General features: G+C 52.8%; 1 protein-coding gene across 2 annotated transcripts in view; it reads right to left on the reverse strand.

The window, feature by feature from the left end:
• Positions 1-26,797, reverse strand: part of ltbp3 (latent transforming growth factor beta binding protein 3) — a 52,405-nt gene that overhangs the window by 22,658 nt on the left and 2,950 nt on the right. Inside the window, exons 2-10 of one of the 2 annotated variants that reach the window (XM_080183421.1) lie at positions 26,317-26,549; positions 22,318-22,420; positions 12,395-12,478; positions 9,302-9,424; positions 7,986-8,147; positions 6,983-7,174; positions 4,487-4,503; positions 3,082-3,151; positions 378-461 (exon numbers count right to left, since the gene is read on the reverse strand). In XM_080183421.1, the coding sequence (XP_080039547.1) occupies positions 378-461; positions 3,082-3,151; positions 4,487-4,503; positions 6,983-7,174; positions 7,986-8,147; positions 9,302-9,424; positions 12,395-12,478; positions 22,318-22,420; positions 26,317-26,549 (1,068 nt within the window). Of the gene's footprint in view, positions 1-377; positions 465-3,081; positions 3,152-4,486; positions 4,504-6,982; positions 7,175-7,985; positions 8,148-9,301; positions 9,425-12,394; positions 12,479-22,317; positions 22,421-26,316; positions 26,550-26,797 lie in introns of both variants that reach the window. The other variant, XM_080183420.1, reaches the window with a different exon arrangement.

Raw genomic sequence — 26,797 nt, forward strand, 5'->3', positions numbered from 1 at the left:
TTAGCAGGGTGAATAGCTGGGGTTAAGGGAATAGGGCTTGGGTGGGATTCTCTGTCAGAGGGTCGGTGCATTATCAATGGGCCGAATGGCCTCCTGCACTGTAGGGATTCTCTGAGTTTGTTTGAGGTGGAGATTGATAGATTTCTGATAATGTACAGGAGATAGTGTGTGTATAAGGCATCGAACTGTCCAATCGAATGATTATATTGAATGGCAGTGCAGGCTCAATGGGCCGAATGGTCTATTTTTATTCCTACACTGAACTAAGCCCCCCCCGCTGCTGTGGGCAGTTGGATACAACTCAAGATGGCTTTGGTAGTTGGAGACTCTCACCTGCATGGTTCCTAATAAAAATCAGCAATGAAAGGATTACTTACCGATGACTTGAGATGGGCCAAATTCCATGGACTCTTCCGGGTGTAGTACTTTCACAGCGGGGGTCGTAGGTCGTGTTTCCAATTCTACTGAGAAAGCGGGAAGCAATGAAAGAGTTTAACCGTGGTGCTGGTACAAACCCACCCCCTCCCGTTCTGCACCAATACTCAGCCGAAAGGAAGGCAGCGCGATTATCATAGAACATAGAAAAACTACAACACAAACACAAGTTGCGCCGAACATGTCCCTACCTACTAGGCTTACCTATAACCCTCTATCTTACTAAGTCCCATGTACTTATCCAAAAGTCTCTTAAAAGACCCTATTGAATCCACCTTCACCCACCACCCTCTGAGTGAAAAACTTACCGCTGATATCTCCTCTGTACCTACTCCCCAGCACCTTAAACCTTGTGGCAACCATTCCAGCCCTTGGAAAAAGCCTCTGAGAATCCACCCGATCTGTACCTCTCAACATCTTATACACTTCTATCAGGTCCCTTCTCATCCTTCATCTCTCCAAGGAGAAAAGACTGAGCTCCCTCAACCTATCCTCATAAGGCATGCCACCCAATCCAGGCAACATCCTTGTAAATCTCCTCTGCACCCTTTCAATAGCTTCCACATCCTTCCTGTAATGAGGTGACCAGAACTGAGCACAGTACTCCAAGAGAGGTCTGACCAGGGTCTTATAAAGCTGCAGCATTATCTCCTAAACTCAATCCCTCGATTGATGAAGGCCAGTACACCATACATTTTCTTAACCACATCCTCTGCCTGCGAAGCCAATTTAAGAGTCCTATGAACCCGGACCCCAAGATCCTTCTGATCTTCCACACTGCTAAGAGTCTTACCCTTAATATTATATTCCTTCATCCCATTTGACCTGTCAAAATGGACCACTACACGTTTATCCGGGTTGAAGTCCATCTGCCACTTCTCCGCCCAGTCTTGCATCCTATCTATGTGCCGCTGCAACTTCTGACATCCCTCCAGACTATCCACAACACCACCAACATTTGTGTCATTGGCAAACTTACCAACCCATCCCACCACTTCCTCATCCAGGTCATTTATAAAAGTCACAAACAGCAAGGGTCCCAGAACAGATCCCCGGGGCGCTCCACTGGTGACCGATCTCCATGCAGAAAAAGACCCATCTACAACCACTCTCTGCCTTCTGTGGGCAAGCCAGTTCTGGATCCACAAAGCAATGTCCTCTTGGATCACATGCCCCCTCACTTTCTCAATAAGTCTTGCACGAGGGACCTTATTGAACATCTTGCTGAAATCCATATAAACCACATCCACCGCTCTTCCTTCATCAATGTGTTTAATCACATCTTCAAAAAATTCAACCAGGCTCGTAAAGCACGATCTGTCCTTTGACAAAGCCATGCTGACTCTTCTTAATCATATTATACCTCTCCAAATGTTCATAAATCCTGCCTCTCAGGATCTTCTCCATCAACTTACCAACCACTGAGGTTCGACTCACTGGTCGGTAATTTCCTGGGCTATCCCTATTCCCTTTCTTGAATAAAGGAACCACATCCGCAATCCTCCAATCCTCCGGAACCTCTCCCGTCTCCATCGATGATGCAAAGATCATCGCCAGAGGCTCTGCAGTCTCTTCCCTCACCTCCCACAGTAACCTGGGTACATCCCATCCGGTCCCGGCGATTTATCTAACTTGATGCTTTTCAAAAGCTCCAACACATCCTCTTTCTTAATGTCCACATACTCAAGCTTCTCAGTCCGTCTGCCGCAAGTCTGCACTACAACCACCAAGATCCTTTTTCCACCGTGAATACTGAAGTAAAGTGTTCATTAAGCACCTCCGCTATTTCTACCGGTTCTGTACAAACTTTCCCACTGTCACACTTGATAGGTCCTATTTGTTCACATCTCATCCTTTTACTCTTCACATACTTGTAGAACGTCTTGGGGTTTTCCTTAATCCTGCCTGCCAAGGCCTTCTCATGACCCCTTCTGGCCCTCCTAATTTCCTTCTTTCCCCAAACTGGAAAATCCTGCCCGAGATCAACATCCTTAACATAGTTCACCCCTCCCGCTCGCTACACTTCCCCTGGTGGGTGGGATAGGACAATGTCCCTACCAAACTTGTTTGTACCAACACTGTTGCCTTGGACGAGCCAAGTTAACGGAGCAATGGGTGACATGCACATCCAGGACTGTCCGGTTCCCTCCAGTTTCTGTCACCACATCCAGTACCCCCTTTATGGAAGAGACCCCAGTACAGCCATGTTCGGGGGAGGCGATGGCCAAATGGTATTATCGCTAGACTATTAACCCCGAAACTCAGCTGATGTTCTGGGGGACCCGGGTTCGAATCCCACCACGGCAGATGGTGGAATTTAAATTCAATAAAAAATATCTGGAATTAAGAATCTACTGATGACCCATTGTGGGAAAAACCCATCTGGTTCCCTTTAGGGAAGGAAATCTGCCATCCTCACCCTGGTCTGGCCTACATGTGACTCCAGAGCCACAGCAATGTGGTTGACTCTCAACTGTCCTCCAAGGGGCAACTAGGGATGGGCAATAAATGCTGGCCCATCCAGCGATGCCCATGCCCCCATGAATCTCTCAATGGCTTATCCCACATCTCCCTCCCACAGTCACAGTCTTTGGGGATTTGCCGCCCGCCCCAGTTCAGCACCAAATCCCTCCAGTAAACACTCACCCGGAAATCTGGAGGCAAAAGGGATGAAGGTTGCTGATAGTGCTTCCTCTCTGAGACTGAAAGTGGGTAACTGGGTAAGAAAATAGCAGAGAAAACTGTTCTGGTTAGAAAGCAAGCAGCATTCTCCCCCCCACTGAGTGCATGAATTAAATAGCCCACCCTGCTGACATTTCCTCACCATCTGCCACTGGCAAATGGACATCACATTCCACAATACAACAGCTTGGATCTTGAAGCCAACTCAGAGTGTTTGCCAGTTGCTTTACAGTCGGGATTTCACACTCCCGCTCTCCACAATCCCAATCTCAAACCCCTTCCTGTTCACTCCCACTGTCAACAATCCCAATGGACCCAAACCCCTTCCCATTCACTCCCACTGTACACAATCCCAATGGACCCAAACCCCTTCCCATTCACTCCCAATGTACACAATCCCAATGGACCCAAACCCCTTCCCATTCACTCCCACTGTACACAATCCCAATGGACCCAAACCCCTTCCCATTCACTCCCAATGTACACAATCCCAATGGACCCAAACCCCTTCCCATTCACTCCCACTGTACACAATCCCAATGGACCCAAACCCCTTCCCGTTCACCTCCACTGTACACAATCCCAATGGACCCAAACCCCTTCCCATTCACCTCCACTGTACACAATCCCAATGGACCCAAACCCCTTCCCGTTCACCTCCACTGTACACAATCCCAATGGACCCAAACGCCTTCCCATTCACCTCCACTGTACACAAACCCAATGGACCCAAACCCCTTCCCGTTCACCTCCACTGTACACAAACCCAATGGACCCAAACCCCTTCCCGTTCACTCCCACTGAACACAATCCCAATGGACCCAAACCCCTTCCTGTTCACTCCCACTGTCAACAATCCCAATGGACCCAAACCCCTTCCCATTCACTCCCACTGTACACAATCCCAATGAACCCAAACCCCTTCCCATTCACTCCCACTGTACACAATCCCAATGAACCCAAACCCCTTCCTGTTCACTCCCACTGTCCACAATCCCAATGGACCCCAAACCCCTTCCCGTTCACTCCCACTGTATACAATTCTCCTCATGTCGGTTCGGCACTGTTTTACTAATTACTGTCAACCTGAACCCTCTTGTTCAGAGAGTGTGAGGGGAAGAGAGCCTGAACGCTGGAGGGAGAGAGGAGGAATCTTGAGGAAGGTTAGACAGCGACAACAATAACCTAAATTCCACAGATCGGGTTAATGGTGAATTACACTGAGGTGAGCAGTTTATTGCAATGGGAACTGAGTTTCCTTATCTGATTGAAGAATTCTGTTCAACTCTTCATTGTCCAGTGATTGGCCATCCTAACTTGAACCCTCAGGACAGTTTCATAAATAATTTGTTCGGGAAGTTCTACTCACCATCGCAACTGTAGAAGCTGCAAAGAGAAAGGAGAGAAACTGTTATTACAGGAGTAGGACCCACTACCAACAGGCTACCAACCTCCCATCCATTGACTCTGTCTACGCTTCCCACTGCCTCGGGAAAAGCAGCCAGCATAATTAAGGACCTCATGCATCCCGGACATTCTCTCTTCCACCTTCTTCCATCGGGAAAAAGATACAAAAGTCTGAGGTCACGTACCGACTGACTCAAGAACAGCTTCTTCCCTGCTGCTGTCAGACTTTTGAATGGACCTACCTCACATTAAGTTGATCTCTCTCTACACCCTCGCTGTGACTGTAACACTACATTCTGCACCCTCTCCTTTCCTTCTCTATGAACAGTATGCCTTGTCTGTGTAGCATGCAGGAAACAATACTTTTCGCTGCATACTATTACATGTGACAATAATAAATCAATTCAAAGTAAAGTGAATTTACATATCAGAGATTCCCTACAGTGCAGGAGGCCATTCAGCCCATCATGTCTGCACTGACCACAATCCCACCCAGGCCCTATCACCATAACCCCATGCATTTACCTTCCTAGTTCCCCTGACATTAAGGGGTAATTTAGCATGGCCAGTCCAGCTAACCAGTATGTCTTTCAGACAGTGGGAGGAAATCGGAGCACGCGAAGGAAACCCACGCACACATGGGGAGAACGTGCAGTCATTTCATTGGTTGAGGTTCTGTGAATGATGCCAGCACCAGACCCAGCCTACATTAGACAATGAGTCAAAACCAGAAAATGCTGGAAAATCTCGGCGGGTCTGACAGTATCTGTGAGCAGAGAATGGAGCCAGTGTTTCCAGTCTGGATGACCCTTCGCCAGAGCCAACAATGAATGTCCAGTATTTACACCAGAGTGAGCCGTGGTGAGGGGTGACAGATCAGACAGTGTGGTCAGAAGGAAGCATTCCTCCAACACAGAGTGGCACACAGTGGGTTAGCGCTGCTCCCTCACAGCGCCCAGGGACCCGGGTTCACACAGTGGGTTAGCGCTGCTGTCTCACAGCGCCCAGGGACCCGGGTTCACACAGTGGGTTAGCGCTGCTCCCTCACAGCGCCCAGGGACCCGGGTTCACACAGTGGGTTAGCACTGCTGTCTCACAGCGCCCAGGGACCCGGGTTCACACAGTGGGTTAGCGCTGCTCCCTCACAGCGCCCAGGGACCCGGGTTCACACAGTGGGTTAGCACTGCTGTCTCACAGCGCCCAGGGACCCGGGTTCACACAGTGGGTTAGCACTGCTGTCTCACAGCGCCCAGGGACCCGGGTTCACACAGTGGGTTAGCGCTGCTGTCTCACAGTGCCCAGGGACCCGGGTTCACACAGTGGGTTAGCGCTGCTGTCTCACAGCGCCCAGGGACCCGGGTTCACACAGTGGGTTAGCACTGCTGTCTCACAGCGCCCAGGGACCCGGGTTCACACAGTGGGTTAGCACTGCTGTCTCACAGCGCCCAGGGACCCGGGTTCACACAGTGGGTTAGCACTGCTGTCTCACAGCGCCCAGGGACCCGGGTTCACACAGTGGGTTAGCACTGCTGTCTCACAGTGCCCAGGGACCCGGGTTCACACAGTGGGTTAGCGCTGCTGTCTCACAGCGCCCAGGGACCCGGGTTCACACAGTGGGTTAGCACTGCTGTCTCACAGCGCCCAGGGACCCGGGTTCACACAGTGGGTTAGCACTGCTTGTCTCACAGTGCCCAGGGACCCGGGTTCACACAGTGGGTTAGCACTGCTGTCTCACAGCGCCCAGGGACCCGGGTTCACACAGTGGGTTAGCACTGCTGTCTCACAGCGCCCAGGGACCCGGGTTCACACAGTGGGTTAGCACTGCTCCCTCACAGCGCCCAGGGACCCGGGTTCACACAGTGGGTTAGCACTGCTGTCTCACAGTGCCCAGGGACCCGGGTTCACACAGTGGGTTAGCGCTGCTGTCTCACAGTGCCCAGGGACCCGGGTTCACACAGTGGGTTAGCGCTGCTGTCTCACAGCGCCCAGAGACCCGGGTTCACACAGTGGGTTAGCACTGCTGTCTCACAGTGCCCAGGGACCCGGGTTCACATAGTGGGTTAGCACTGCTGTCTCACAGCGCCCAGGGACCCGGGTTCACACAGTGGGTTAGCGCTGCTGTCTCACAGCGCCCAGGGACCCGGGTTCACACAGTGGGTTAGCACTGCTGTCTCACAGCGCTCAGGGACCCGGGTTCGATTCCCGGCTTGGGTCACTGTCTGTGTGGAGTCTGCACATTCTCCTTGTGTCTGCGTGGGTTTCCTCCGGGTGCTCCAGTTTCCTCCCACAGTCTGAAAGACGTGCTGGTTAGGGTGCTAAACTCTCCCTCAGTGTAACCCGAACAAGAGTGTGGTGACTGGGGGATTTTCACAGTAACTTCATTGCAGTGTTAATGTGAGCCTGCTCGTGACATTAATAAATAAACTTTATTTCATACATGATTACAGCTGGTACGAACCCTCGATGTTATCCTGGGGATTTGCATCGTGGGTGACGGAGGGTGGCATCGTCACTGGCACTTGGATTATCCGGGCTTTTCCCTCCGAGTCGATCCGGACCACAATGTTACTTCCTGGCGGGATGCTGATCTTCTGGTGGGAGCTGGAGAAGTGGTAGCCCATTCCGGCTGGGCACGTCTCCTGGAATTCCGCTTGAACAGACAAAACAAGGAGAGGGTGAAGGGTTTGCTCAAAGGTGGGGTCACCAGCTCTCAGAGTGATACAGGGCTATGGGGAGAGAGTGGGGACTGATACAGGGCTATGGGGAGAGAGTGGGGACTGATACAGGGCTATGGGGAGAGAGTGGGGACTGATACAGGGCTATGGGGAGAGAGTGGGGACTGATACAGGGCTATGGGGAGAGAGTGGGGACTGATACAGGGCTATGAGAAGAGAGTGGGGATTGATACAGGGCTATGGGGAGAAAGAGTGGGGACTGATACAGTGCTATAGGGAGAAAGAGTGGGGACTGATACAGTGCTATAGGGAGAAAGAGTGGGGACTGATACAGTGCTATAGGGAGAAAGAGTGGGGACTGATACAGTGCTATAGGGAGAGAGTGGGGATTGATACAGGGCTATGGGGAGAAAGAGTGGGGACTGATACAGTGCTATAGGGAGAGAGTGGGGACTGATACAGGGCTATAGGGAGAGAGTGGGGATTGATACAGGGCTATAGGGAGAGAGTGGGGATTGATACAGGGCTATAGGGAGAGAGTGGGGATTGATACAGGGCTATAGGGAGAGAGTGGGGATTGATACAGGGCTATAGGGAGAGAGTGGGGACTGATACAGGGCTATGGGGAGAGAGCAGGGCAGTGGGATTAGTTTGGGGATTGATATCGAGCTATGGGGAGAGAGCAGGGCAGTGGGATTAGTTTGGGGATTGATACAGGGTTACAGGGAGAGAGCGTGACACTGGGGTATTTTGAGACTGATACAGGACTCTGGTTCAATGTCTTACCTGCTCCGGGGTTTGGGCAGGGGTCACAGTCTGAGCCCCAGGCTTTACCCACAGTGCAGCAGCATAGCTGCTTGGTCAATTCCCCACGCAGTGGGTATGTGCAGCCCTCCTCAGCGTTCACCAGCAGGTAGCATGGACCCTTTGCCTCAGGTTTCTCTATCACTACAACACAGACAGAAATATCATTCCCAAAGTCAGTGACAACAGTAAAATGCACAGATGTACCCCACACCCCTCACCATAACACTGATATACCCCACACCCCTCACTGTAACACTGATATACCCCACACCCCCCTCACTGTAACACTGATATATCCCACACCCCTCACCATAACACTGATATACCCCACACCCCTCACCATAACACTGATATACCCCACACCCCTCACCATAACACTGATATACCCCACACCCCCCTCACTGTAACACTGATATACCCCACACCCCTCACTGTAACACTGATATACCCCACACCCCCCTCACTGTAACACTGATATACCCCACACCCCTCACTGTAACACTGATATACCCCACACCCCCTCACTGTAACACTGATATGCCCCACACCCCTCACTGTAACACTGATATACCCCACACCCCCCTCACTGTAACACTGATATACCCCACACCCCCTCACTGTAACACTGATATACCCCACACCCCCCTCACTGTAACACTGATATACCCCACACCCCCTCACTGTAACACTGATATACCCCACACACCCCTCACTGTAACACTGATATACCCCACACCCCCCTCACTGTAACACTGATGTACCCCACACCCCCCTCACTGTAACACTGATATACCCCACACCCCTCACTGTAACACTGATATACCCCACACCCCCCTCACTGTAACACTGATATACCCCACACCCCCTCACTGTAACACTGATATACCCCACACCCCTCACCGAAACACTGATATACCCCACACCCCTCACCGTAACACTGATATACCCCACACCCCTCACTGTAACACTGATATACCCCACACCCCCTCACCGTAACACTGATATACCCCACACCCCTCACTGTAACACTGATATACACCACACCCCCTCACCGTAACACTGATATACCCCACACCCCTCACTGTAACACTGATATACACCACACCCCTCACTGTAACACACTCTGATATCCCAGTTGATGTCCACACTCCTCTCCGCCTGTTGCAGCTGTGGTCTGCACCATTCCCGGTGTCTGCCTCTGATCCGTTACCTCGCCGCAGACCCAGTGACCCGGGCTGATGCCACACTCCTGTCTGGACCTGTACAGCTGTCGGTCCAAAGTCCTCAGCACTCACCGATGCAGTGTGTCCGCGATGGCCCCATCACATAGCCCGGCTTGCAAGCACAACGGAAACTACCCTGTGTGTTCAAACACTCAGCGTTCTGGCAAACCCCCTGGATCAGACACTCATTGATATCTGGATCGAGAGAGAGAGAGGGAGAAAGGGAGAGAGACAGAGAGAGAGAAACAAGGAGAGAGAGGGAGGGAGAGGGAGAGAGACAGAGAGAGAGAAACAAGGAGAGAGAGGGAGGGCGAGGGAGAGAGACAGAGAGAGAGAAAAACAAGGAGAGAGAAAGACAGACAGAGAAAGAGGGAGAGAGACAGAGAGAAACAAGTAGAGAGGGAGAGAGGCAGAGAGAGAGAAACAAGGAGAGAGCGAGAGAGGGAGAGAGAGAGAGAGAAACAAGGAGAGAGGGAGAGAGAGACAGAGAGAGAGAAACAAGGAGAGAGCGAGAGAGGGAGAGAGAGAGAGAGAAACAAGGAGAGAGAGAGAGAGACAGAGAGAGAGAGGGAGGGAGAGAGACAGAGAGAGAGAAACAAGGAGAGAGAGAGAAAGAGACAGACACACACAGTGAGACAGAGACAGAGAGACACACAGAGAAATACAGAGACAGGGAGATCGAGGGACAGAGAGAGCCAGAGTGAGAGAGACAAAGTGAGGTAGAGAGAGAGATACAGAGAGAGGGAGAGTGAGAGCAAGAGAAAGAGAGAGAGAGAGACAGAGAGAGAGAGGCAGAGAGAGAGAGACAGAGAGAAACAGAGCAAGACAGAGCAAGAGACGGATGAAACGAAAGGGGGACAGAGAAAAAGGGACAGAGAGAGGAAACAGAACAGAGACATAGAGAGACAGAGAGAGGGAGGAGGTGAGAGTGAGAAAGAGAGATGGAAACAGAAAAATGGAGAATGGTTAACAGAGAGAGAAAAATCCGTCGTTATTTTACAGGATATTCTGTCCCGAGTTACCGCAGCAGATTTACTGAGAATCAGCACGGTGCCTGCCTCACAGCGCCAGGGACCAGGGTTCGATTCCCGGCTTGGGTCACTGTCTGTGTGGAGTCTGCACATTCTCCCCGTGTCCGCGTGGGTTTCCTCTGGGTGCTCCGGTTTCCTCCCACAGTCTGAAAGACGTGCAGGTTAGGTGGATTGGCCATGCTAAATTACCCCTTAGTGTCAGGGGGACTAGCAGGGTAAATACATGGGGTTATGGCCCTGGGTGGGACTGCGGTCGGTACAGACTCGATGGGCCGAATGGCCTCCTTCTACTCTCAGCATTCTATGATTTATCCCCCCAGCAACTTCAGTTAAAAGCAGGTGATTCGGGTCATTGCTCTGTTGATGTCAGCTGATCTTCATAAAATCATAGAATCCCCACAGTACAGAAGGAGGCCATTCGGCCCATTGAGTCTGCACCAACCACAATCCCACCCAGGTCCGATCCCCATTACCCCATGTATTTACCCTAGCTAGTCCCCCTGACACTAAGGGGCAATTTAGCATGGCCAATCCACCCTAACCCGCATATCTTTGGACTGTGGGAAGAAACTGGAGCACCCGGAGGAAACCCACACAGACACGGGGAGAACATGCAAATTCCACACAGACAGTGACCTGAGCCGGGAATCGAACCTGCGTCCCTGGTGCTGTGAGGCAGCAGTACTAACCCACTGTGTCACCGTGCCCCCGGGAATCGAACCTGGGTCCCTGGCGCTGTGAGACAGCAGTGTTAACCCACTGTGTCACCGTGCCCCCGGGAATCGAACCTGGGTCCCTGGCGCTGTGAGACAGCAGTGTTAACCCACTGTGTCACCGTGCCCCCGGGGATCGAACCCGGGTCCCTGGCGCTGTGAGACAGCAGTGTTAACCCACTGTGTCACCGTGCCCCCGGGAATCGAACCCAGGTCCCTGGCGCTGTGAGACAGCAGTGCTAACCCACTGTGTCACCGTGCCCCCGGGAATCGAACCTGGGTCCCTGGCGCTGTGAGACAGCAGTGTTAACCCACTGTGTCACCGTGCCCCCGGGGATCGAACCCGGGTCCCTGGCGCTGTGAGGGGGCAGCGTTAACCCACTGTGTCACCGTGCCCCCGGGAATCGAACCCGGGTCCCTGGCGCTGTGAGACAGCAGTGTTAACCCACTGTGTCACCGTGCCCCCGGGAATCGAACCTGGGTCCCTGGCGCTGTGAGGCAGCAGTGTTAACCCACTGTGTCACCGTGCCCCCGGGAATCGAACCTGGGTCCCTGGCGCTGTGAGACAGCAGTGTTAACCCACTGTGTCACCGTGCCCCCGGGAATCGAACCCGGGTCCCTGGCGCTGTGAGACAGCAGTGTTAACCCACTGTGTCACCGTGCCCCCGGGAATCGAACCCGGGTCCCTGGCGCTGTGAGGCAGCAGTGTTAACCCACTGTGTCACCATGCCCCCGGGAATCGAACCCGGGTCCCTGGCGCTGTGAGGCAGCAGTGTTAACCCACTGTGTCACCATGCCCCCGGGAATCAAACCCGGGTCCCTGGCTCTGTGAGGCAGCAGTGTTAACCCACTGTGTCACCGTGCCCCCGGGAATCGAACCCGGGTCCCTGGCGCTGTGAGACAGCAGTGTTAACCCACTGTGTCACCGTGCCCCCGGGAATCGAACCCGGGTCCCTGGCTCTGTGAGACAGCAGTGTTAACCCACTGTGTCACCGTGCCCCCGGGAATCGAACCCGGGTCCCTGGCTCTGTGAGACAGCAGTGTTAACCCACTGTGTCACCGTGCCCCCGGGAATCGAACCCGGGTCCCTGGCGCTGTCAGGCAGCAGTGCTAACCATCATGCCACTGTGCTGCCCCACATGTACACAAATCGGTTGCCATGTTCTCTACGCTCCAGCAGTGAGTACCTTACCCTGTGTCTGTAAGGTACTCTGATGAGGTCCTTGCTACAGTTTCTATGCTCGCTTCGCAATCCCAGTATTCGATCTCCTGCACGCGTTTGGTTCAGGGACAGGAGACAGATAACTTCAATCCAATATTCCCACCTACTCCCCTCCCCAATAACCCTGTCAACTCCCCCTCCCCTCCACCTCCCCTGGGGATCTCAGCACAGATCTGACACACTGGGACAAAGCACTTACCCTGGCAGTGGGTGCTGTTGAGTCTCTTGTATCCCTGAGGACATTCCATTCCACCCACAATTCCGGTCTTTGGATTAGCTGAGTCTGAGAAAGGAGAGAGAACGGGTTCAGTTTCATATCTGTGACTCTGTTCCTCTCTCCACAGATACTGAGTGACCCACATAACACACACAGCAATCTCTGGCAGTCCGATGCACAGAAGTAACGGGGGTGAGGTGGTCATAAAAGTTCAAAGTTTATTAATATCACAAGTCGGCTTACGTTAACACCGCAAGGAAGATACTGCGAGTTGGCGAGAGCTTCATGTTTTCAGGTGTCCAGATCACCAACAACCTGTCCTGGTCCCCCCCAGCGCCGACACGATAGTTAAGAAAACCCCACCAATGCCTCTAGTTAAAGTTTATTTATTAGTCACAAGTCAGCTTACATTAACACTGCAATGAAGTTACTGTGAGCGTCCTCCAGTCGCCGCGTTCAGCTGTTCGGGTTACACTGAGGGAGAATTTAGCACCTTTCAGTCTTTCAGACTGTGAGAGGAAACCAGAGCACCCGGAGGAAACCCACGCAGACATGGGGAGAATGTGCAGGCTCCACACAAACAGTGACCAAGCTGGGAATTGAATCCTGGTCCCTGGAGCTGTGAGGCAGCAGTGCTAACCACTGGGCCACCCCTGACTTACATTAACACTACAATGAAGTTACTGTGAATAAGTGAGAGCTTCAAGGTTTTAGGTGTCCAGATCACCAACAACCTGTCCTGGTCCCCCCCCACGCCAACACTATAGTTAAGAAAGCCCCACCAACACCTCTACTTTCTCAGAAGACTAAGGAAATTTGGCATGTCAGCTACAACTCTCACCAACTTTTACAGATGCACCCATAGAAAGCATTCTTGGTCAGACAGCTTGGTCTGGGCTCCTGTTCTGTCCAAGACCACAAGGAACTACAAAAGGTTGTGAATGTAGCCCAATCCATCACACAAACCAGCCTCCCATCCATTGACTCTGTCTACACTTCCCACTGCCTCGGGAAAAGCAGCCGGCATAATCAAGGACCCCACACAACCCGGACATTCTCTCTTCCACCTTCTTCCATCGGGAAAAAGATACAAAAGTCTGAGGTCACATACCAACCGACTCAAGAACAGCTTCTTCCCTGCTGCTGTCAGACTTTTGAATGGACCTACCTCGCATTAAGTTGATCTTTCTCCACACCCTCGCTGTGACTGTAACACTACATTCTGCACTCTCTCCTTTCCTTCGCTATGAACGGTATGCTTTCATAGAATCATAGAATCCGAACAATGCAGAAGGAGGCCATTCGGCCTATTGAATCTGCACTGACAAGAATCCCCATAAACCCACATATTTACCCCACTGATCCCTCTAATGTATGCATCCTAGGACACTAACGGACAATTTAGCATGGCCAATCCACCTAACCCGCACATCTTTGGACACTAAGGGACAATTTAGCATGGCCAATCCACCTAACCCGCACATCTTTGGACACTAAGGGACAATTTAGCATGGCCAATCCACCTAACCCGCACATCTTTGGACACTAAGGGACAATTTATCATGGCCAATCCACCTAACCCGTACATCTTTGGACTGTGGGAGGAAACCGGAGCACCCGGAGGAAACCCACGCAGACACGGGGAGAACGTGCAAACTCCACACAGCCAGTGACCCCAAGCCGGGAATCGAACCTGGGTCCCTGGCGCTGTGAGCCAACCCACAGTGCCACCATGCCACCCAACAGGGGGGTTCCAGGGTCCGGTAGGGCGGCCCCTCTTGTCGGGAGGCCAGAGATTTCCTGTCGACAGAGGCCTGTGCTGGTCGGGGCCACCCAGGATTATTTTCCAGCCCTGGTGGTGAGGCTGTGAGAGGGAAAGAGGCCAGGGCCCCAGGTGCGGCTGAGAAAACAGCCACTTGCGCCAACAAGCTAAAGGTTGTTACACTGCTGGGAGAGGCAGAAGCAAATAGGCCCTGAAAAGGGCCTTCGCAGTGGCTTGAAGCCAGGGCCTGCATTCCCATACACAGGCCTCACACCCACTCCCTCTGGCTCTGCCTTTCTGTATTTTTACCAGCTGGCTTGACAGGCTGAAAAGTTATTGTACTCTCAAGCTTTGACTGAACGAAACCAGCAGACGCTGTTTCCAAACAGGGCAGCACGCCAGTTACACAATTCACCAAAATTCCCCTCCTTCCCCTCCTTGCCACTGTGTGACGGTGCGGCAGAGGAGGGGGGGCCCTCACTGCCCTCCTCCACTCCTGCTCAAAACACTCACACCTCAAAGGCAGCACAATATCATCCAGGGTCAGTGCTGAGGGAGTGCAGCACTGTCAGAGGGTCGGTGCTGAGGGAGCGCCGCACTGTGGGAGGGTCGGTGCTGAGGGAGCGCCGCACTGTGGGGGTGTCAGTGCTGAAGGAGTGCCGCACTGTGGGAGGGTCAGTGCTGAGGGAGCGCTGCACTGTGGGAGGGTCAGTGCTGAGGGAGCGCCGCACTGTGGGAGGGTCAGTGCTGAGGGAGCGCCGCACTGTGGGAGGGTCAGTGCTGAGGGAGCGCCGCACTGTGGGAGGGTCAGTGCTGAGGGAGCGCCGCACTGTGGGAGGGTCAGTGCTGAGGGAGCGCTGCACTGTGGGAGGGTCAGTGCTGAGGGAGCGCCGCACTGTGGGAGGGTCAGTGCTGAGGGAGTGCCGCACTGTGGGAGGGTCGGTGCTGAGGGAGCGCCGCACTGTGGGAGGGTCAGTGCTGAGGGAGCGCCGCACTGTGGGAGGGTCAGTGCTGAGGGAGCGCCGCACTGTGGGAGGGTCAGTGCTGAGGGAGCGCCGCACTGTGGGAGGGTCAGTGCTGAGGGAGTGCTGCACTGTGGGAGGGTCAGTGCTGAGGGAGCGCCGCACTGTGGGAGGGTCAGTGCTGAGGGAGCGCCGCACTGTGGGAGGGTCAGTGCTGAGGGAGCGCTGCACTGTGGGAGGGTCAGTGTTGAGGGAGCGCTGCACTGTGGGAGGGTCGGTGCTGAGGGAGCGACGCACTGTGGGAGGGTGGGTGCTGAGGGAGCGCCGCACTGTGGGAGGGTCGGTGCTGAGGGAGCGTCACACTGCGGGAGGGTCAGTGCTGAGGGAGAATTTAGCACCTAACCAGCACATCTTTCAGACTCTGGGAGGAAACCAGAGCACCCGGAGGAAACCCACGCAGACACAGGGAGAACGTGCAGTTTCTACACAGACAGTGACCCAGGAATTGAACTCAGGTCCCTGGTGCTGTGAGGCAGCAGTGCTAACCCACTGTGTGAACCCGGGTTCCTGGGCGCTGTGAGGGAGCACTGCTAACCCACTGTGTGAACCCGGGTCCCTGGGCGCTGTGAGACAGCAGTGCTAACCCACTGTGTGAACCCGGGTCCCTGGGCGCTGTGAGACAGCAGTGCTAACCCACTGTGTGAACCCGGGTCCCTGGGCGCTGTGAGACAGCAGTGCTAACCCACTGTGTGAACCCGGGTCCCTGGGCGCTGTGAGACAGCAGTGCTAACCCACTGTGTGAACCCGGATCCCTGGGCGCTGTGAGACAGCAGTGCTAACCCACTGTGTGAACCCGGGTCCCTGGGCGCTGTGAGACAGCAGTGCTAACCCACTGTGTGAACCCGGGTCCCTGGGCGCTGTGAGGCAGCAGCGCTAACCCACTGTGTGAACCCGGGTCCCTGGGTGCTGTGAGGGAGCAGTGCTAACCCACTGTGTGAACCCGGGTCCCTGGGTGCTGTGAGACAGCAGTGCTAACCCACTGTGTGAACCCGGGTCCCTGGGCACTGTGAGACAGCAGTGCTAACCCACTGTGTGAACCCTGGTCCCTGGGCACTGTGAGGGAGCAGTGCTAACCCACTGTGTGAACCCGGGTCCCTGGGCGCTGTGAGACAGCAGTGCTAACCCACTGTGTGAACCCGGGTCCCTGGGCGCTGTGAGACAGCAGTGCTAACCCACTTTGTGAACCCGGGTCCCTAGGCACTGTGAGACAGCAGTGCTAACCCACTGTGTGAACCCAGGTCCCTGGGCGCTGTGAGACAGCAGCGCTAACCCACTGTGTGAACCCGGGTCCCTGGGCGCTGTGAGGCAGCAGTGCTAACCCATTGTGTGAACCCGGGTCCCTGGGCGCTGTGAGACAGCAGCGCTAACCCACTGTGTGAACCCGGGTCCCTGGGCGCTGTGAGGCAGCAGTGCTAACCCACTGTGTGAACCCGGGTCCCTGGGCACTGTGAGGGAGCAGCGCTAACCCACTGTGTGAACCCGGGTCCCTGGGCACTGTGAGGGAGCAGTGCTAACCCACTGTGCCACTCACAGGCTGAATAAACACTATGAGGTGCCTCAGGGAGAGCTACACAGGAGGCTTGTGGGGCAACAACCTTCTTTTTATTCATCCCTGGGACATGGGTGTCACTGGCTGGGTCCAGCATTTATTACCCATCCCTAGTTGCCCCTTGAGAAGGTGGGGGTGAGCTGCCTTCTTGAATCGCTGCAGTCCACGTGCTGTGGGTTGACCCACAAAGCCGCTAGGGAGAGAATTCCAGGATTTTGACCCAGCGACTGTGAAGGAACGGCCGATATATTTCCCAGTCGGGATGGTGAGTGGCTTGGAGGGGAACTTGCAGGTGGTGGTGTTCCCCATGTGTCTGCTGTCCCATGTCCTTCCAGAAGGAAGTGGTCATGGGTTTGGAAGATGCTGTCTAAGGATCTTTGGTGAGTTGCTGCATTGCATCTTGTAGATGGTGCACACGGCTGTCACTGAGCGTCGGTGATGGAGGGAGTGAGTGTTTGTGGTTAGTGTGTCGATCGAGCGGGGCTGCTTTGACCTGGATGGTGTCGAGCTTCTTGAGCAGAATGAAGGAACTTAGAACATGAAGATCATGAGAGAGGACGGGGGATGGATGAGCTTGGGGAGAATGGGCATTGCTGGCAGTGACACAGAAAAGCAGATTTGGCCTCAGTGCCCATGGTGTTACATCTGGAGAAAGCAGCCAGGGAACACCCGCATCTGACACCGTGTCCTGGATACTGGAACAAGTTTGAGGGGCTGAAAGGCCTCCCCACATGGAATGGTTTCTTTGCACTAACCTCCCCCAAATAACCACCAGACAAATCACGAAGCAAAGTGATGGTTAAAGACACGGTACCCATCAAAATCTTATTCTACAAGTAATGCAAAGATGTGCAGGTTAGGGTGGATTGGCTGTGCTAAATTGCTCATTAGTATCGGGGGATTAGTGGGTAAACAGGTGGGTCTGGGGGATAGGGCCTGGATGGGATTGTTGTTGGTGCAGGTTCGAGGGGCCGAATGGCCTCCTTGTGCACCTGTAGGGCTTCTACAATTCTATGAACAGTGTCAGCCAGAAGTGCGGGGCCCCTGGGTCAAGTCAGCCCCCCATCGCGAACCCCGCTCTCTGCTTGGGAGAAGGGAGCAGAGAGTCCCCTGGAAGGGGACGGAGGGGGGAGGTTGGGGTGGGGAGGGGGTGAGAGGGCCTGCCCCTGCAGGACCAGCTCCTTAATCTCACCGCAGTGAACTCAGGCGATACATATCTCTCGCTGCCCTCCCCGCTCCCTACCGCTGGCGCAGTAAGACAGGCTGAGTGTTCCATGGGAACAAACCTCCGCCTTGAACCTCTCTCTCCCTCTCTACCTCTCTCTCTGCTTTTCATATTACTGACATAACATAATCAGTTGGCTTCAATCGGGATCCGAAATCAGCCCTGCAAAAACAATTTCTCTCCCTCGACGCCCGCTCAAAGGAACTTTTGTCTGAGCTATCCAGACAGCTGCTTCCCAAACTCAGTGTAGGATGATGATTCCCGTCTCCCATTCGGACACTGCCCCTACCCAGCCCCCACCCCCGCCTCCGCTGCCCTGCTGCCATGTCCACCACCACCCCCATTCCCCTCCCACCAGCAACACCCCACCCCGTGTCAGAGGGATGGCATCCCCAAAGCGCACAGCCCCCACGCACGTCAACACCGGAGTGGGTGAGGGCCACCATACCCTGAGGGTGCGCCAGGGGTGAGGATCCCCGCCAGTCTCCCTGCGTTTCACGCTCTGGGGTGGAGACCGGGGGGTGGGGTGCAGGGGGTGGGTGCGTGGGACAGGGTCCCTCGCTGAGATGGAGAGAAGAATCACCAGCTCAGGGGCAGCTCGCTTGGGCAGCTGGAGGGTGGGGGTGGGGGGGGGAGGGAGACAGGGGGAGAGTAAGGAGGCGTTTCACCCGCACTCCACATTCTGTTGTTTAGAAGTTTGGCGCTGACTCCCCAGCTCTCGCACTGAAGGAATCCATTGAATTTATTCAATTATTGTTCTTGGCGCCACGCCTCGATATTTCATGCCTTGAGAACTGTCAAGGAATATTTAACTGTCAAAGTTCCAGATGGAAACCAAACTCACAGCGTGACCCAACAACAGGCGCACACACTCACACTCTGATACACCCCACACCCCTCACCGTAACACTGATATACCCCACACCCCTCACCGTAACACTGATATACCCCACACCCCCCTCACTGTAACACTGATATATCCCACATCCCTCACCGTAACACTGATATATCCCACACCCCTCACCGTAACACTGATATATCCCACACCCCTCACCATAACACTGATATACCCCATACCCCTCACCGTAACACTGATATATCCCACACCCCTCACCGTAACACTGATATATCCCACACCCCTCACCATAACACTGATATACCCCACACCCCTCACCATAACACTGATATACCCCATACCCCTCACCGTAACACTGATATACCCCACACCCCTCACCATAACACTGATATACCCCATACCCCTCACCGTAACACTGATATACCCCACACCCCTCACCATAACACTGATATACCCCATACCCCTCACCGTAACACTGATATATCCCACACCCCTCACCATAACACTGATATACCCCATACCCCTCACTGTAACACTGATATACCCCACACCCCTCACCGTAACACTGATATACCCCACACCCCTCACCGTAACACTGATATACCCCACACCCCTCACCGTAACACTGATATACCCCACACCCCCTCACTGTAACACTGATATACCCCACACCCCCTCACTGTAACACTGATATACCCCCCACCCCTCACTGTAACACTGATATACCCCACACCCCCCCTCACTGTAACACTGATATACCCCACACCCCCTCACTGTAACACTGATATACCCCACACCCCTCACTGTAACACTGATATACCCCACACACCCTCACTGTAACACTGATATACCCCACACCCCCTCACTGTAACACTGATATACCCCACACCCCTCACTGTAACACTGATATACCCCACACACCCTCACTGTAACACTGATATACCCCACACCCCCTCACTGTAACACTGATATACCCCACACCCCTCACCGTAACACTGATATACCCCACACACCCTCACTGTAACACTGATATACCCCACACCTCTCACCGTAACACTGATATACCCCACACCCCTCACGTAACACTGATATACCCCATACCCCTCACTGTAACACTGATATACCCCACACCCCCCTCACTGTAACACTGATATACCCCACACCCCTCACTGTAACACTGATATACCCCACACCCCGCACTGTAACACTGATATACCCCACACCCCTCACTGTAACACTGATATACCCCACACCCCCTCACTGTAACACTGATATACCCCACACCCCCCTCACTGTAACACTGATATACCCCACACCCCTCACTGTAACACTGATATACCCCACACCCCACACTGTAACACTGATATACCCCACACCCCTCACTGTAACACTGATATACCCCACACCCCACACTGTAACACTGATATACCCCACACCCCTCACTGTAACACTGATATACCCCACACCCCCTCACTGTAACACTGATATACCCCACACCCCCCTCACTGTAACACTGATATACCCCACACCCCCCTCACTGTAACACTGATATACCCCACACCCCTCACCGTAACACTGATATACCCCACACCCCTCACTGTAACACTGATATACCCCACACCCCCTCACTGTAACACTGATATACCCCACACCCCTCACTGTAACACTGATATACCCCACACCCCCTCACTGTAACACTGATATACCCCACACCCCCTCACTGTAACACTGATATACCCCACACCCCTCACTGTAACACTGATATACCCCACACCCCTCACCGTAACACTGATATACCCCACACCCCCCTCACTGTAACACTGATATACCCCACACCCCCTCACTGTAACATTGATATCCCCCACACCCCTCACTGTAACACTGATATACCCCACACCCCTCACTGTAACACTGATATACCCCACACCCCTCACTGTAACACTGATATACCCCACACCCCCTCACTGTAACACTGATATACCCCACACCCCTCACTGTAACACTGATATACCCCACACACCCTCACTGTAACACTGATATACCCCACCCCCCTCACTGTAACACTGATATACCCCACCCCCCTCACCGTAACACTGATATACCCCACACCCCTCACTGTAACACTGATATACCCCACACCCCTCACTGTAACACTGATATACCCCACACCCCCCTCACTGTAACACTGATATACCCCACACCCCCTCACTGTAACCCTGATATACCCCACACCCCCTCACTGTAACACTGATATACCCCACACCCCCTCACTGTAACACTGATATACCCCACACCCCCCTCACTGTAACACTGATATACCCCACACACCCTCACTGTAACACTGATATACCCCACACCCTTCACTATAACACTGATATACCCCACACCCCTCACTATAACACTCCACCTTCTCATCCATTCCTACTGGATAGCAAATCTGTGTCCTCCTGCCCCTAACTATAGATCGATGGAAGTGAATGGGAATGGTTTGACGTCTGTGTAAACCTGCCAACACTCAATATGGATAATACATTGGCGGCCAATGAGGCAGAAAGTACGCTGATTAAAGGGGAAGTGATTCCAGGAAAGGACTCAGAAAAATCCATGGAAAATAAATAAGACACGGGGAAAATCTTTTTCCACCATACCCTGCGATATTTCTGACGTAAACCTGCCAGTAACAATTTTCCATGTAACCTGTAACTTGATGCCCCTGTTGTATTCTGTGTCCTGAAGTTCCATTTCCAACTTGCAGTCCTTGATGCAGAGGGTTTGTGAGGATTATACTTTTCTTCTCCAATCCCAAACCTCCGTAATCCCTGTCTATACCATCGGGAATGAAGTTGAACTGGGAGAGAGCTCCAAGTTTTTAGGTGTCCAGATCACCAACAACCTGTCCTGGTCCCCCCCATGCCGACACTATAGTTAAGAAAGCCCCACCAACACCTCTACTTTCTCAGAAGACTAAGGAAATTTGGCATGTCCGCTACGACTCTCACCAACTTTTACAGATGCCCCATAGAAAGCATTCTTTCTGGGTGTATCACAGCTTGGTCTGGGCTCCTGCTCTGCCCAAGACCGCAAGGAACTACAAAAGGGTGGTGAATGTTGCCCAATCCATCACACAAACCAGCCTCCCATCCATTGACTCTGTCTACACTTCCCGCTGCCTCGGGGAAAAGCAGCCAGTATAATCAAGGATCCCACACACCCTGGACATTCTCTCTTCCACCTTCTTCCATTGGGAAAAATATACAAAAGTTTGAATTTATGTACCAACCGACTCAAGAACAGCTTCTTCCCTGCTGCTGTCAGACTTTTGAATGGGCCTCCCTCGCATTAAGCTGACCTTTCTCTACACCCTCGGTTTGACAGGAACACGACATTCTGCACTCTTACAGACAGTGTGACATGAACCCGAGATCCTGGTTGAGGCCGTCCTCACGCGTGCGGAGCTGAACATGGCTATCAGTTGATATAAAAGTACTTACAGTGCTGGTGCCGACACTTGTTGCAGTTACTGAAGCCCCACGATGTGCCAACGCTCCCACAGCAATCCTCCTCTTTGGTCAGGCCGGGAAGTGGGTTACTGCACTGTAAACACAAACTGACATTAGCGCCCTTCCTGACATAAGATCATCGGCAAAGCCTGCTTCACCTCCTCCACAAGATGATGTGATCACTCTTTAAAGTCTTTCTTCGTCACAAGTAAGGCTTACATTAACACCGCAATGAAGTTACTGTAAAAATCCCCAGTCACCCACACTCCTGTTCAGGTTACACTGAGGGAGAATTTAGCACCTAATCAGCATGTCTTTCAGACTGTGGGAGGGAACTGGAGCATCCAGAAGAAACCCACACAGACATGGGGAGAATGTGCAGACTCCGCACAGACAGTGACCCAAGCCGGTCCTGGTTTGGGTCACTGTCTGTGTGGAGTCTGCACATTCTCCCTGTGTCTGAGTGGGTTTCCTCTGGGAGCTCCGGTTCCCTCCCACACGCCAGACCTGTGCAGGTTAGGGTGGATTGGCCATGCTAAATTGCCCCTTAGTGTCCAAGGATGTGCAGGTTAGACCCATTAGCCATGGGATAGGGTAAAGGGGATAGTGCTGGATAAGATACTCTGTCAGAGAGTCAGCTCAGAGCCGAGGGGCCGAATGGCCTCCTTCAGCTCGAACAGTAAAATGTTTTTTAAATTTCCTATTTTCCCACGAAGGGTTGTGGGGGGGCGGGGGGGGGGGGGGGGAGCGTGGGGCACAAACCCACAATCCTCTGAGTCGGAGCTGAGAACGTTACCGCAGATGCGAGCTGGGATTCAGATTTGATTAAATTATAGAGCTTGCGTACAAAACCACAGCTCAATTATAAACCACATCCCGGACAGTGAAACCACTTTCTGCTGCAAATGTTCTAAACTTGCCTTATTGTTTTCCCGTATTAGTCACCATGTGGCTCCTTCCTGGTTACATGTCGCCCTGGCTGTGTTGTGGACGAGTTTGTTCTATGTTTCTCTGGGTAGGATACCCAGCCCAGCCTCCGCTGCTCCAGATTAAACAACCCCAGTTTATCCAGTCTCTCCTTATAATCCGTACCCTCTAATCCAGGCAGCATCCTGGTAAACCACTTCTGCACCCTCTCCAAAACCTCCACATCCTTCCTGTAATGTGGTGAGCAGAATTGAACGCAATGCTCTATAAGTGCGACCTTAGCAAAGCTTTATAAAGCTGCAACATGACCTTGTATTCAATGGCCTGACCAATAAAGGCAAGCGTGCCATTTGCCTTCTTTACCACCTTGTCTACTTTTACAGATGCCCCACAGAAAGCATCCTTTCTGGTTGTATCACAACTTGGTCTGGGCTCCTGCTCTGCCCAAGACTGCAAGGAACTACAAAAGGTTGTGAATGTAGCCCAATCCATCACGCAAACCAGCCTCCCATCCATTGACTCTGTCTACACTTCCTGCTGCCTCGGGAAAAGCAGCCGGCATAATTAAGGACCCCATACGACCCGGACATTCTCTCTTCCACCTTCTTCCGTCAGGAAAAAGATACAAAAGTCTGAGGTCACGTACCGACCGACTCAAGAACAGCTTCTTCCCTGCTGCTGTCAGACTTTTGAACGGACCTACCTCGCATTAAGTTGATCTTTCTCTACACCCTTGCTGTGACTGTAACACTACATTCTGCATTCTCTCCTCTCCTTCTCTATGAACGGTATGCTTTATCTGTATAGTGCGCAAGAAACAATACTTTGCACTGTATGCTAATACATGTGACAATAATAAATCAAATCAAATCAAAGCCATTCCTTCATGTGCCAGCCCAAACACTGAATGTTGTTAGGAGTTATACCCCATCCAACACCACTTCCCAAACCCTCATAACTTCAGGGACCTGAGCTCCAAATCCAGGTAGCCCTTTATGCAGAGCGGGAAAGACAGATGAACTAAAGGGAGGAGAGCCCAGAGATTTCACATGGCGCAGGATGTTGCCTGGGATTGAACATTCAAGCCATGAAGAGAGGTTGGGGAGGCTTGGATTATTTCCGCTGCAGTGGAGAAGACTGATCTGATCGAGGTGTTCAGGATTACGAGGGGCACGGACAGACTGGATAAGGAGTAGCCATTCCCCTTAGAAGAAGAGTCCGTTACAAGAGGACATAGATTCCCTACAATGCAGAAGGAGGCCATCCAGCCCATCGAGTTTCTGCTAACCACAATCCCAATCCCTGAGAAGAAAGTCTATTATTGTCACAAATCAGGCTTACATTAACACTGCAATGGAGTTACAGTGAAAATCCCCTAGTCGACACACTCCGGCGCCTGTTCTGGTACACTAAGGGACAATTTAGCATGGCCAATCCACCTAACCTGCCCATCTTTGGACACTAAGGGGCAATTTAAGAACATAAGAACATAAGAAATAGGAGCAGGAGTAGGCCATCTAGCCCTTCGAGCCTGCCCCGCCATTCAATAAGATCATGGCTGATCTGTCGTGGCTCAGTTCCACTTTCCCGCCCTCTCCCCATAACCCTTAATCCCTTCTCTTATCAAAAACCCATCAACCCGCTTCTTAAAAATATTTAGCGAGGCAGCCTCCACCACTTCAACGGGCAGAGAATTCCAGAGATTCACCACCCTTTGAGTGAAGAAGTTCCTCCTCAACTCCGTTCTAAACCGCCTCCCCTTTATCTTGAGGCTGTGCCCCCTAGTCCTACTGTCTTTTTTGAGCGGGAAGAGTCTCTCCACCTCTATCCTATCCATCCCATTCATCATCTTATACGTCTCAATGAGATCTCCCCTCATTCTTCTAAACTCTAACGAGTACAAGCCTAGTTTATTCAGCCTCTCCTCATAGCTCAATCCCCTCAACTCCGGTATCAGCCTAGTAAACCTCCTCTGCACTCCCTCCAGGGCCAAAATATCCTTGCGCAGGTGCGGCGCCCAAAACTGCACACAGTACTCCAGCTGCGGCCTCACCAATGCCCTATACAGCTGCAGCAAGACCTCCCTACTTTTATATTCAATCCCCCTCGCTATGAAGGCCAGCATCCCATTTGCCTTCCTGACCACCTGCTGCACCTGCAAGCTGGGTTTTTGCGATTCATGCACAAGGACCCCGAGGTCCCTCTGCACCGTCGCCTGCTGCAGTTTTTCGCCACGTAAGTAATAGTCCTTCCTACCATTCTTCCTACCAAAGTGGACCACCTCACACTTGCCAACATTAAATTCCATTTGCCATTTCCTGGCCCATTCGCCCAGCCTATCTAGATCCTTCTGCAGACTCTCCACACCCTCCGCACAATTTGCCGTTCCCCCAATCTTGGTGTCATCAGCAAATTTCGACACCCTGCACTCGGTTCCCTCCTCCAGATCATCTATATAAATGGTAAATAGCTGAGGCCCCAGCACCGACCCCTGGGGCACCCCACTAGTCACCATCCGCCAATCCGAATAGCACCCATTGACCCCCACTCTCTGCCTCCTATTTGACAACCAATCCTCTATCCACGCTAACACCCTACCCCCAACTCCATGTCCCCTGACCTTCTGCAATAACCTCTTGTGAGGTACCTTGTCAAACGCCTTCTGAAAATCCAGAAAGACCACATCCACCGGCTCTCCTCTATCCACTGCCCTAGACACATCCTCATAGAACTCCAGTAAATTTGTCAGACACGACTTCCCTTTAATGAAACCGTGTTGCGTCCGACCAATCCACCTAACCCACACATCTTTGGACACTAAGGGGCAATTTAGCATGGCCAATCCATCTCACCCACACACCTTTGGACACTAAGGGGCAATTTAGCATGGCCAATCCACCTAACCTGCCCATCTTTGGACACTAAGGGGCAATTTACCATGGCCAATCCACCCTAACCTGCACATCTTTGGACACTAAGGGGCAATTTAGCATGGCCAATCCCCCTAACCAGCACATCTTTGGACCCAGCGTGCGGGATGGTGAGGCAGAAAGTGACACTCACCGTCTTTGGCAATGTCTCCTGGAAGCAGCGTCCAAGTTTCTTCTGCGATGTGGGCAGTGTCCTGGGGGGGTAGTGGTTGACCTTCTGCGCTGGCTGGTGATGGAGCAGTATCGGCTGGTGCAGCAGCTCCTTCTGCTCGCTCAGATGGCTGTCCACGGTCGTGACCCGGTGGATCTGGACGGTGGCCTCCGGGGGGTGCCGCACGTGGAGGTTGATGACCGGCTGGGGCTGCACTGGAATATTCAAATGCACCGTTACATCAATTCACATCGAGTCTGTGGCAGAGAAAGAGACAGACGCACTCCACCCACAGCCCGTGATGGCTTCAGTCAGGTAAATGAGGTTGGCCTGCTGGACTACGAACCCCAACGAGTCCTAATTGATGGCCTAATCAGGGAGTCTGATGTTCCCCGTTTAAAGCAGGTCTGTCAGTCTCTCTGCCTGCTGAAACAGGGAGCAGACACAAACACACACACATACA

Source organism: Carcharhinus amblyrhynchos, unplaced genomic scaffold (assembly GCF_965287045.1).
Source record: "Carcharhinus amblyrhynchos unplaced genomic scaffold, sCarAmb.v2.hapA chromosome_283, whole genome shotgun sequence".
Lineage (NCBI taxonomy): Eukaryota > Metazoa > Chordata > Chondrichthyes > Carcharhiniformes > Carcharhinidae > Carcharhinus > Carcharhinus amblyrhynchos.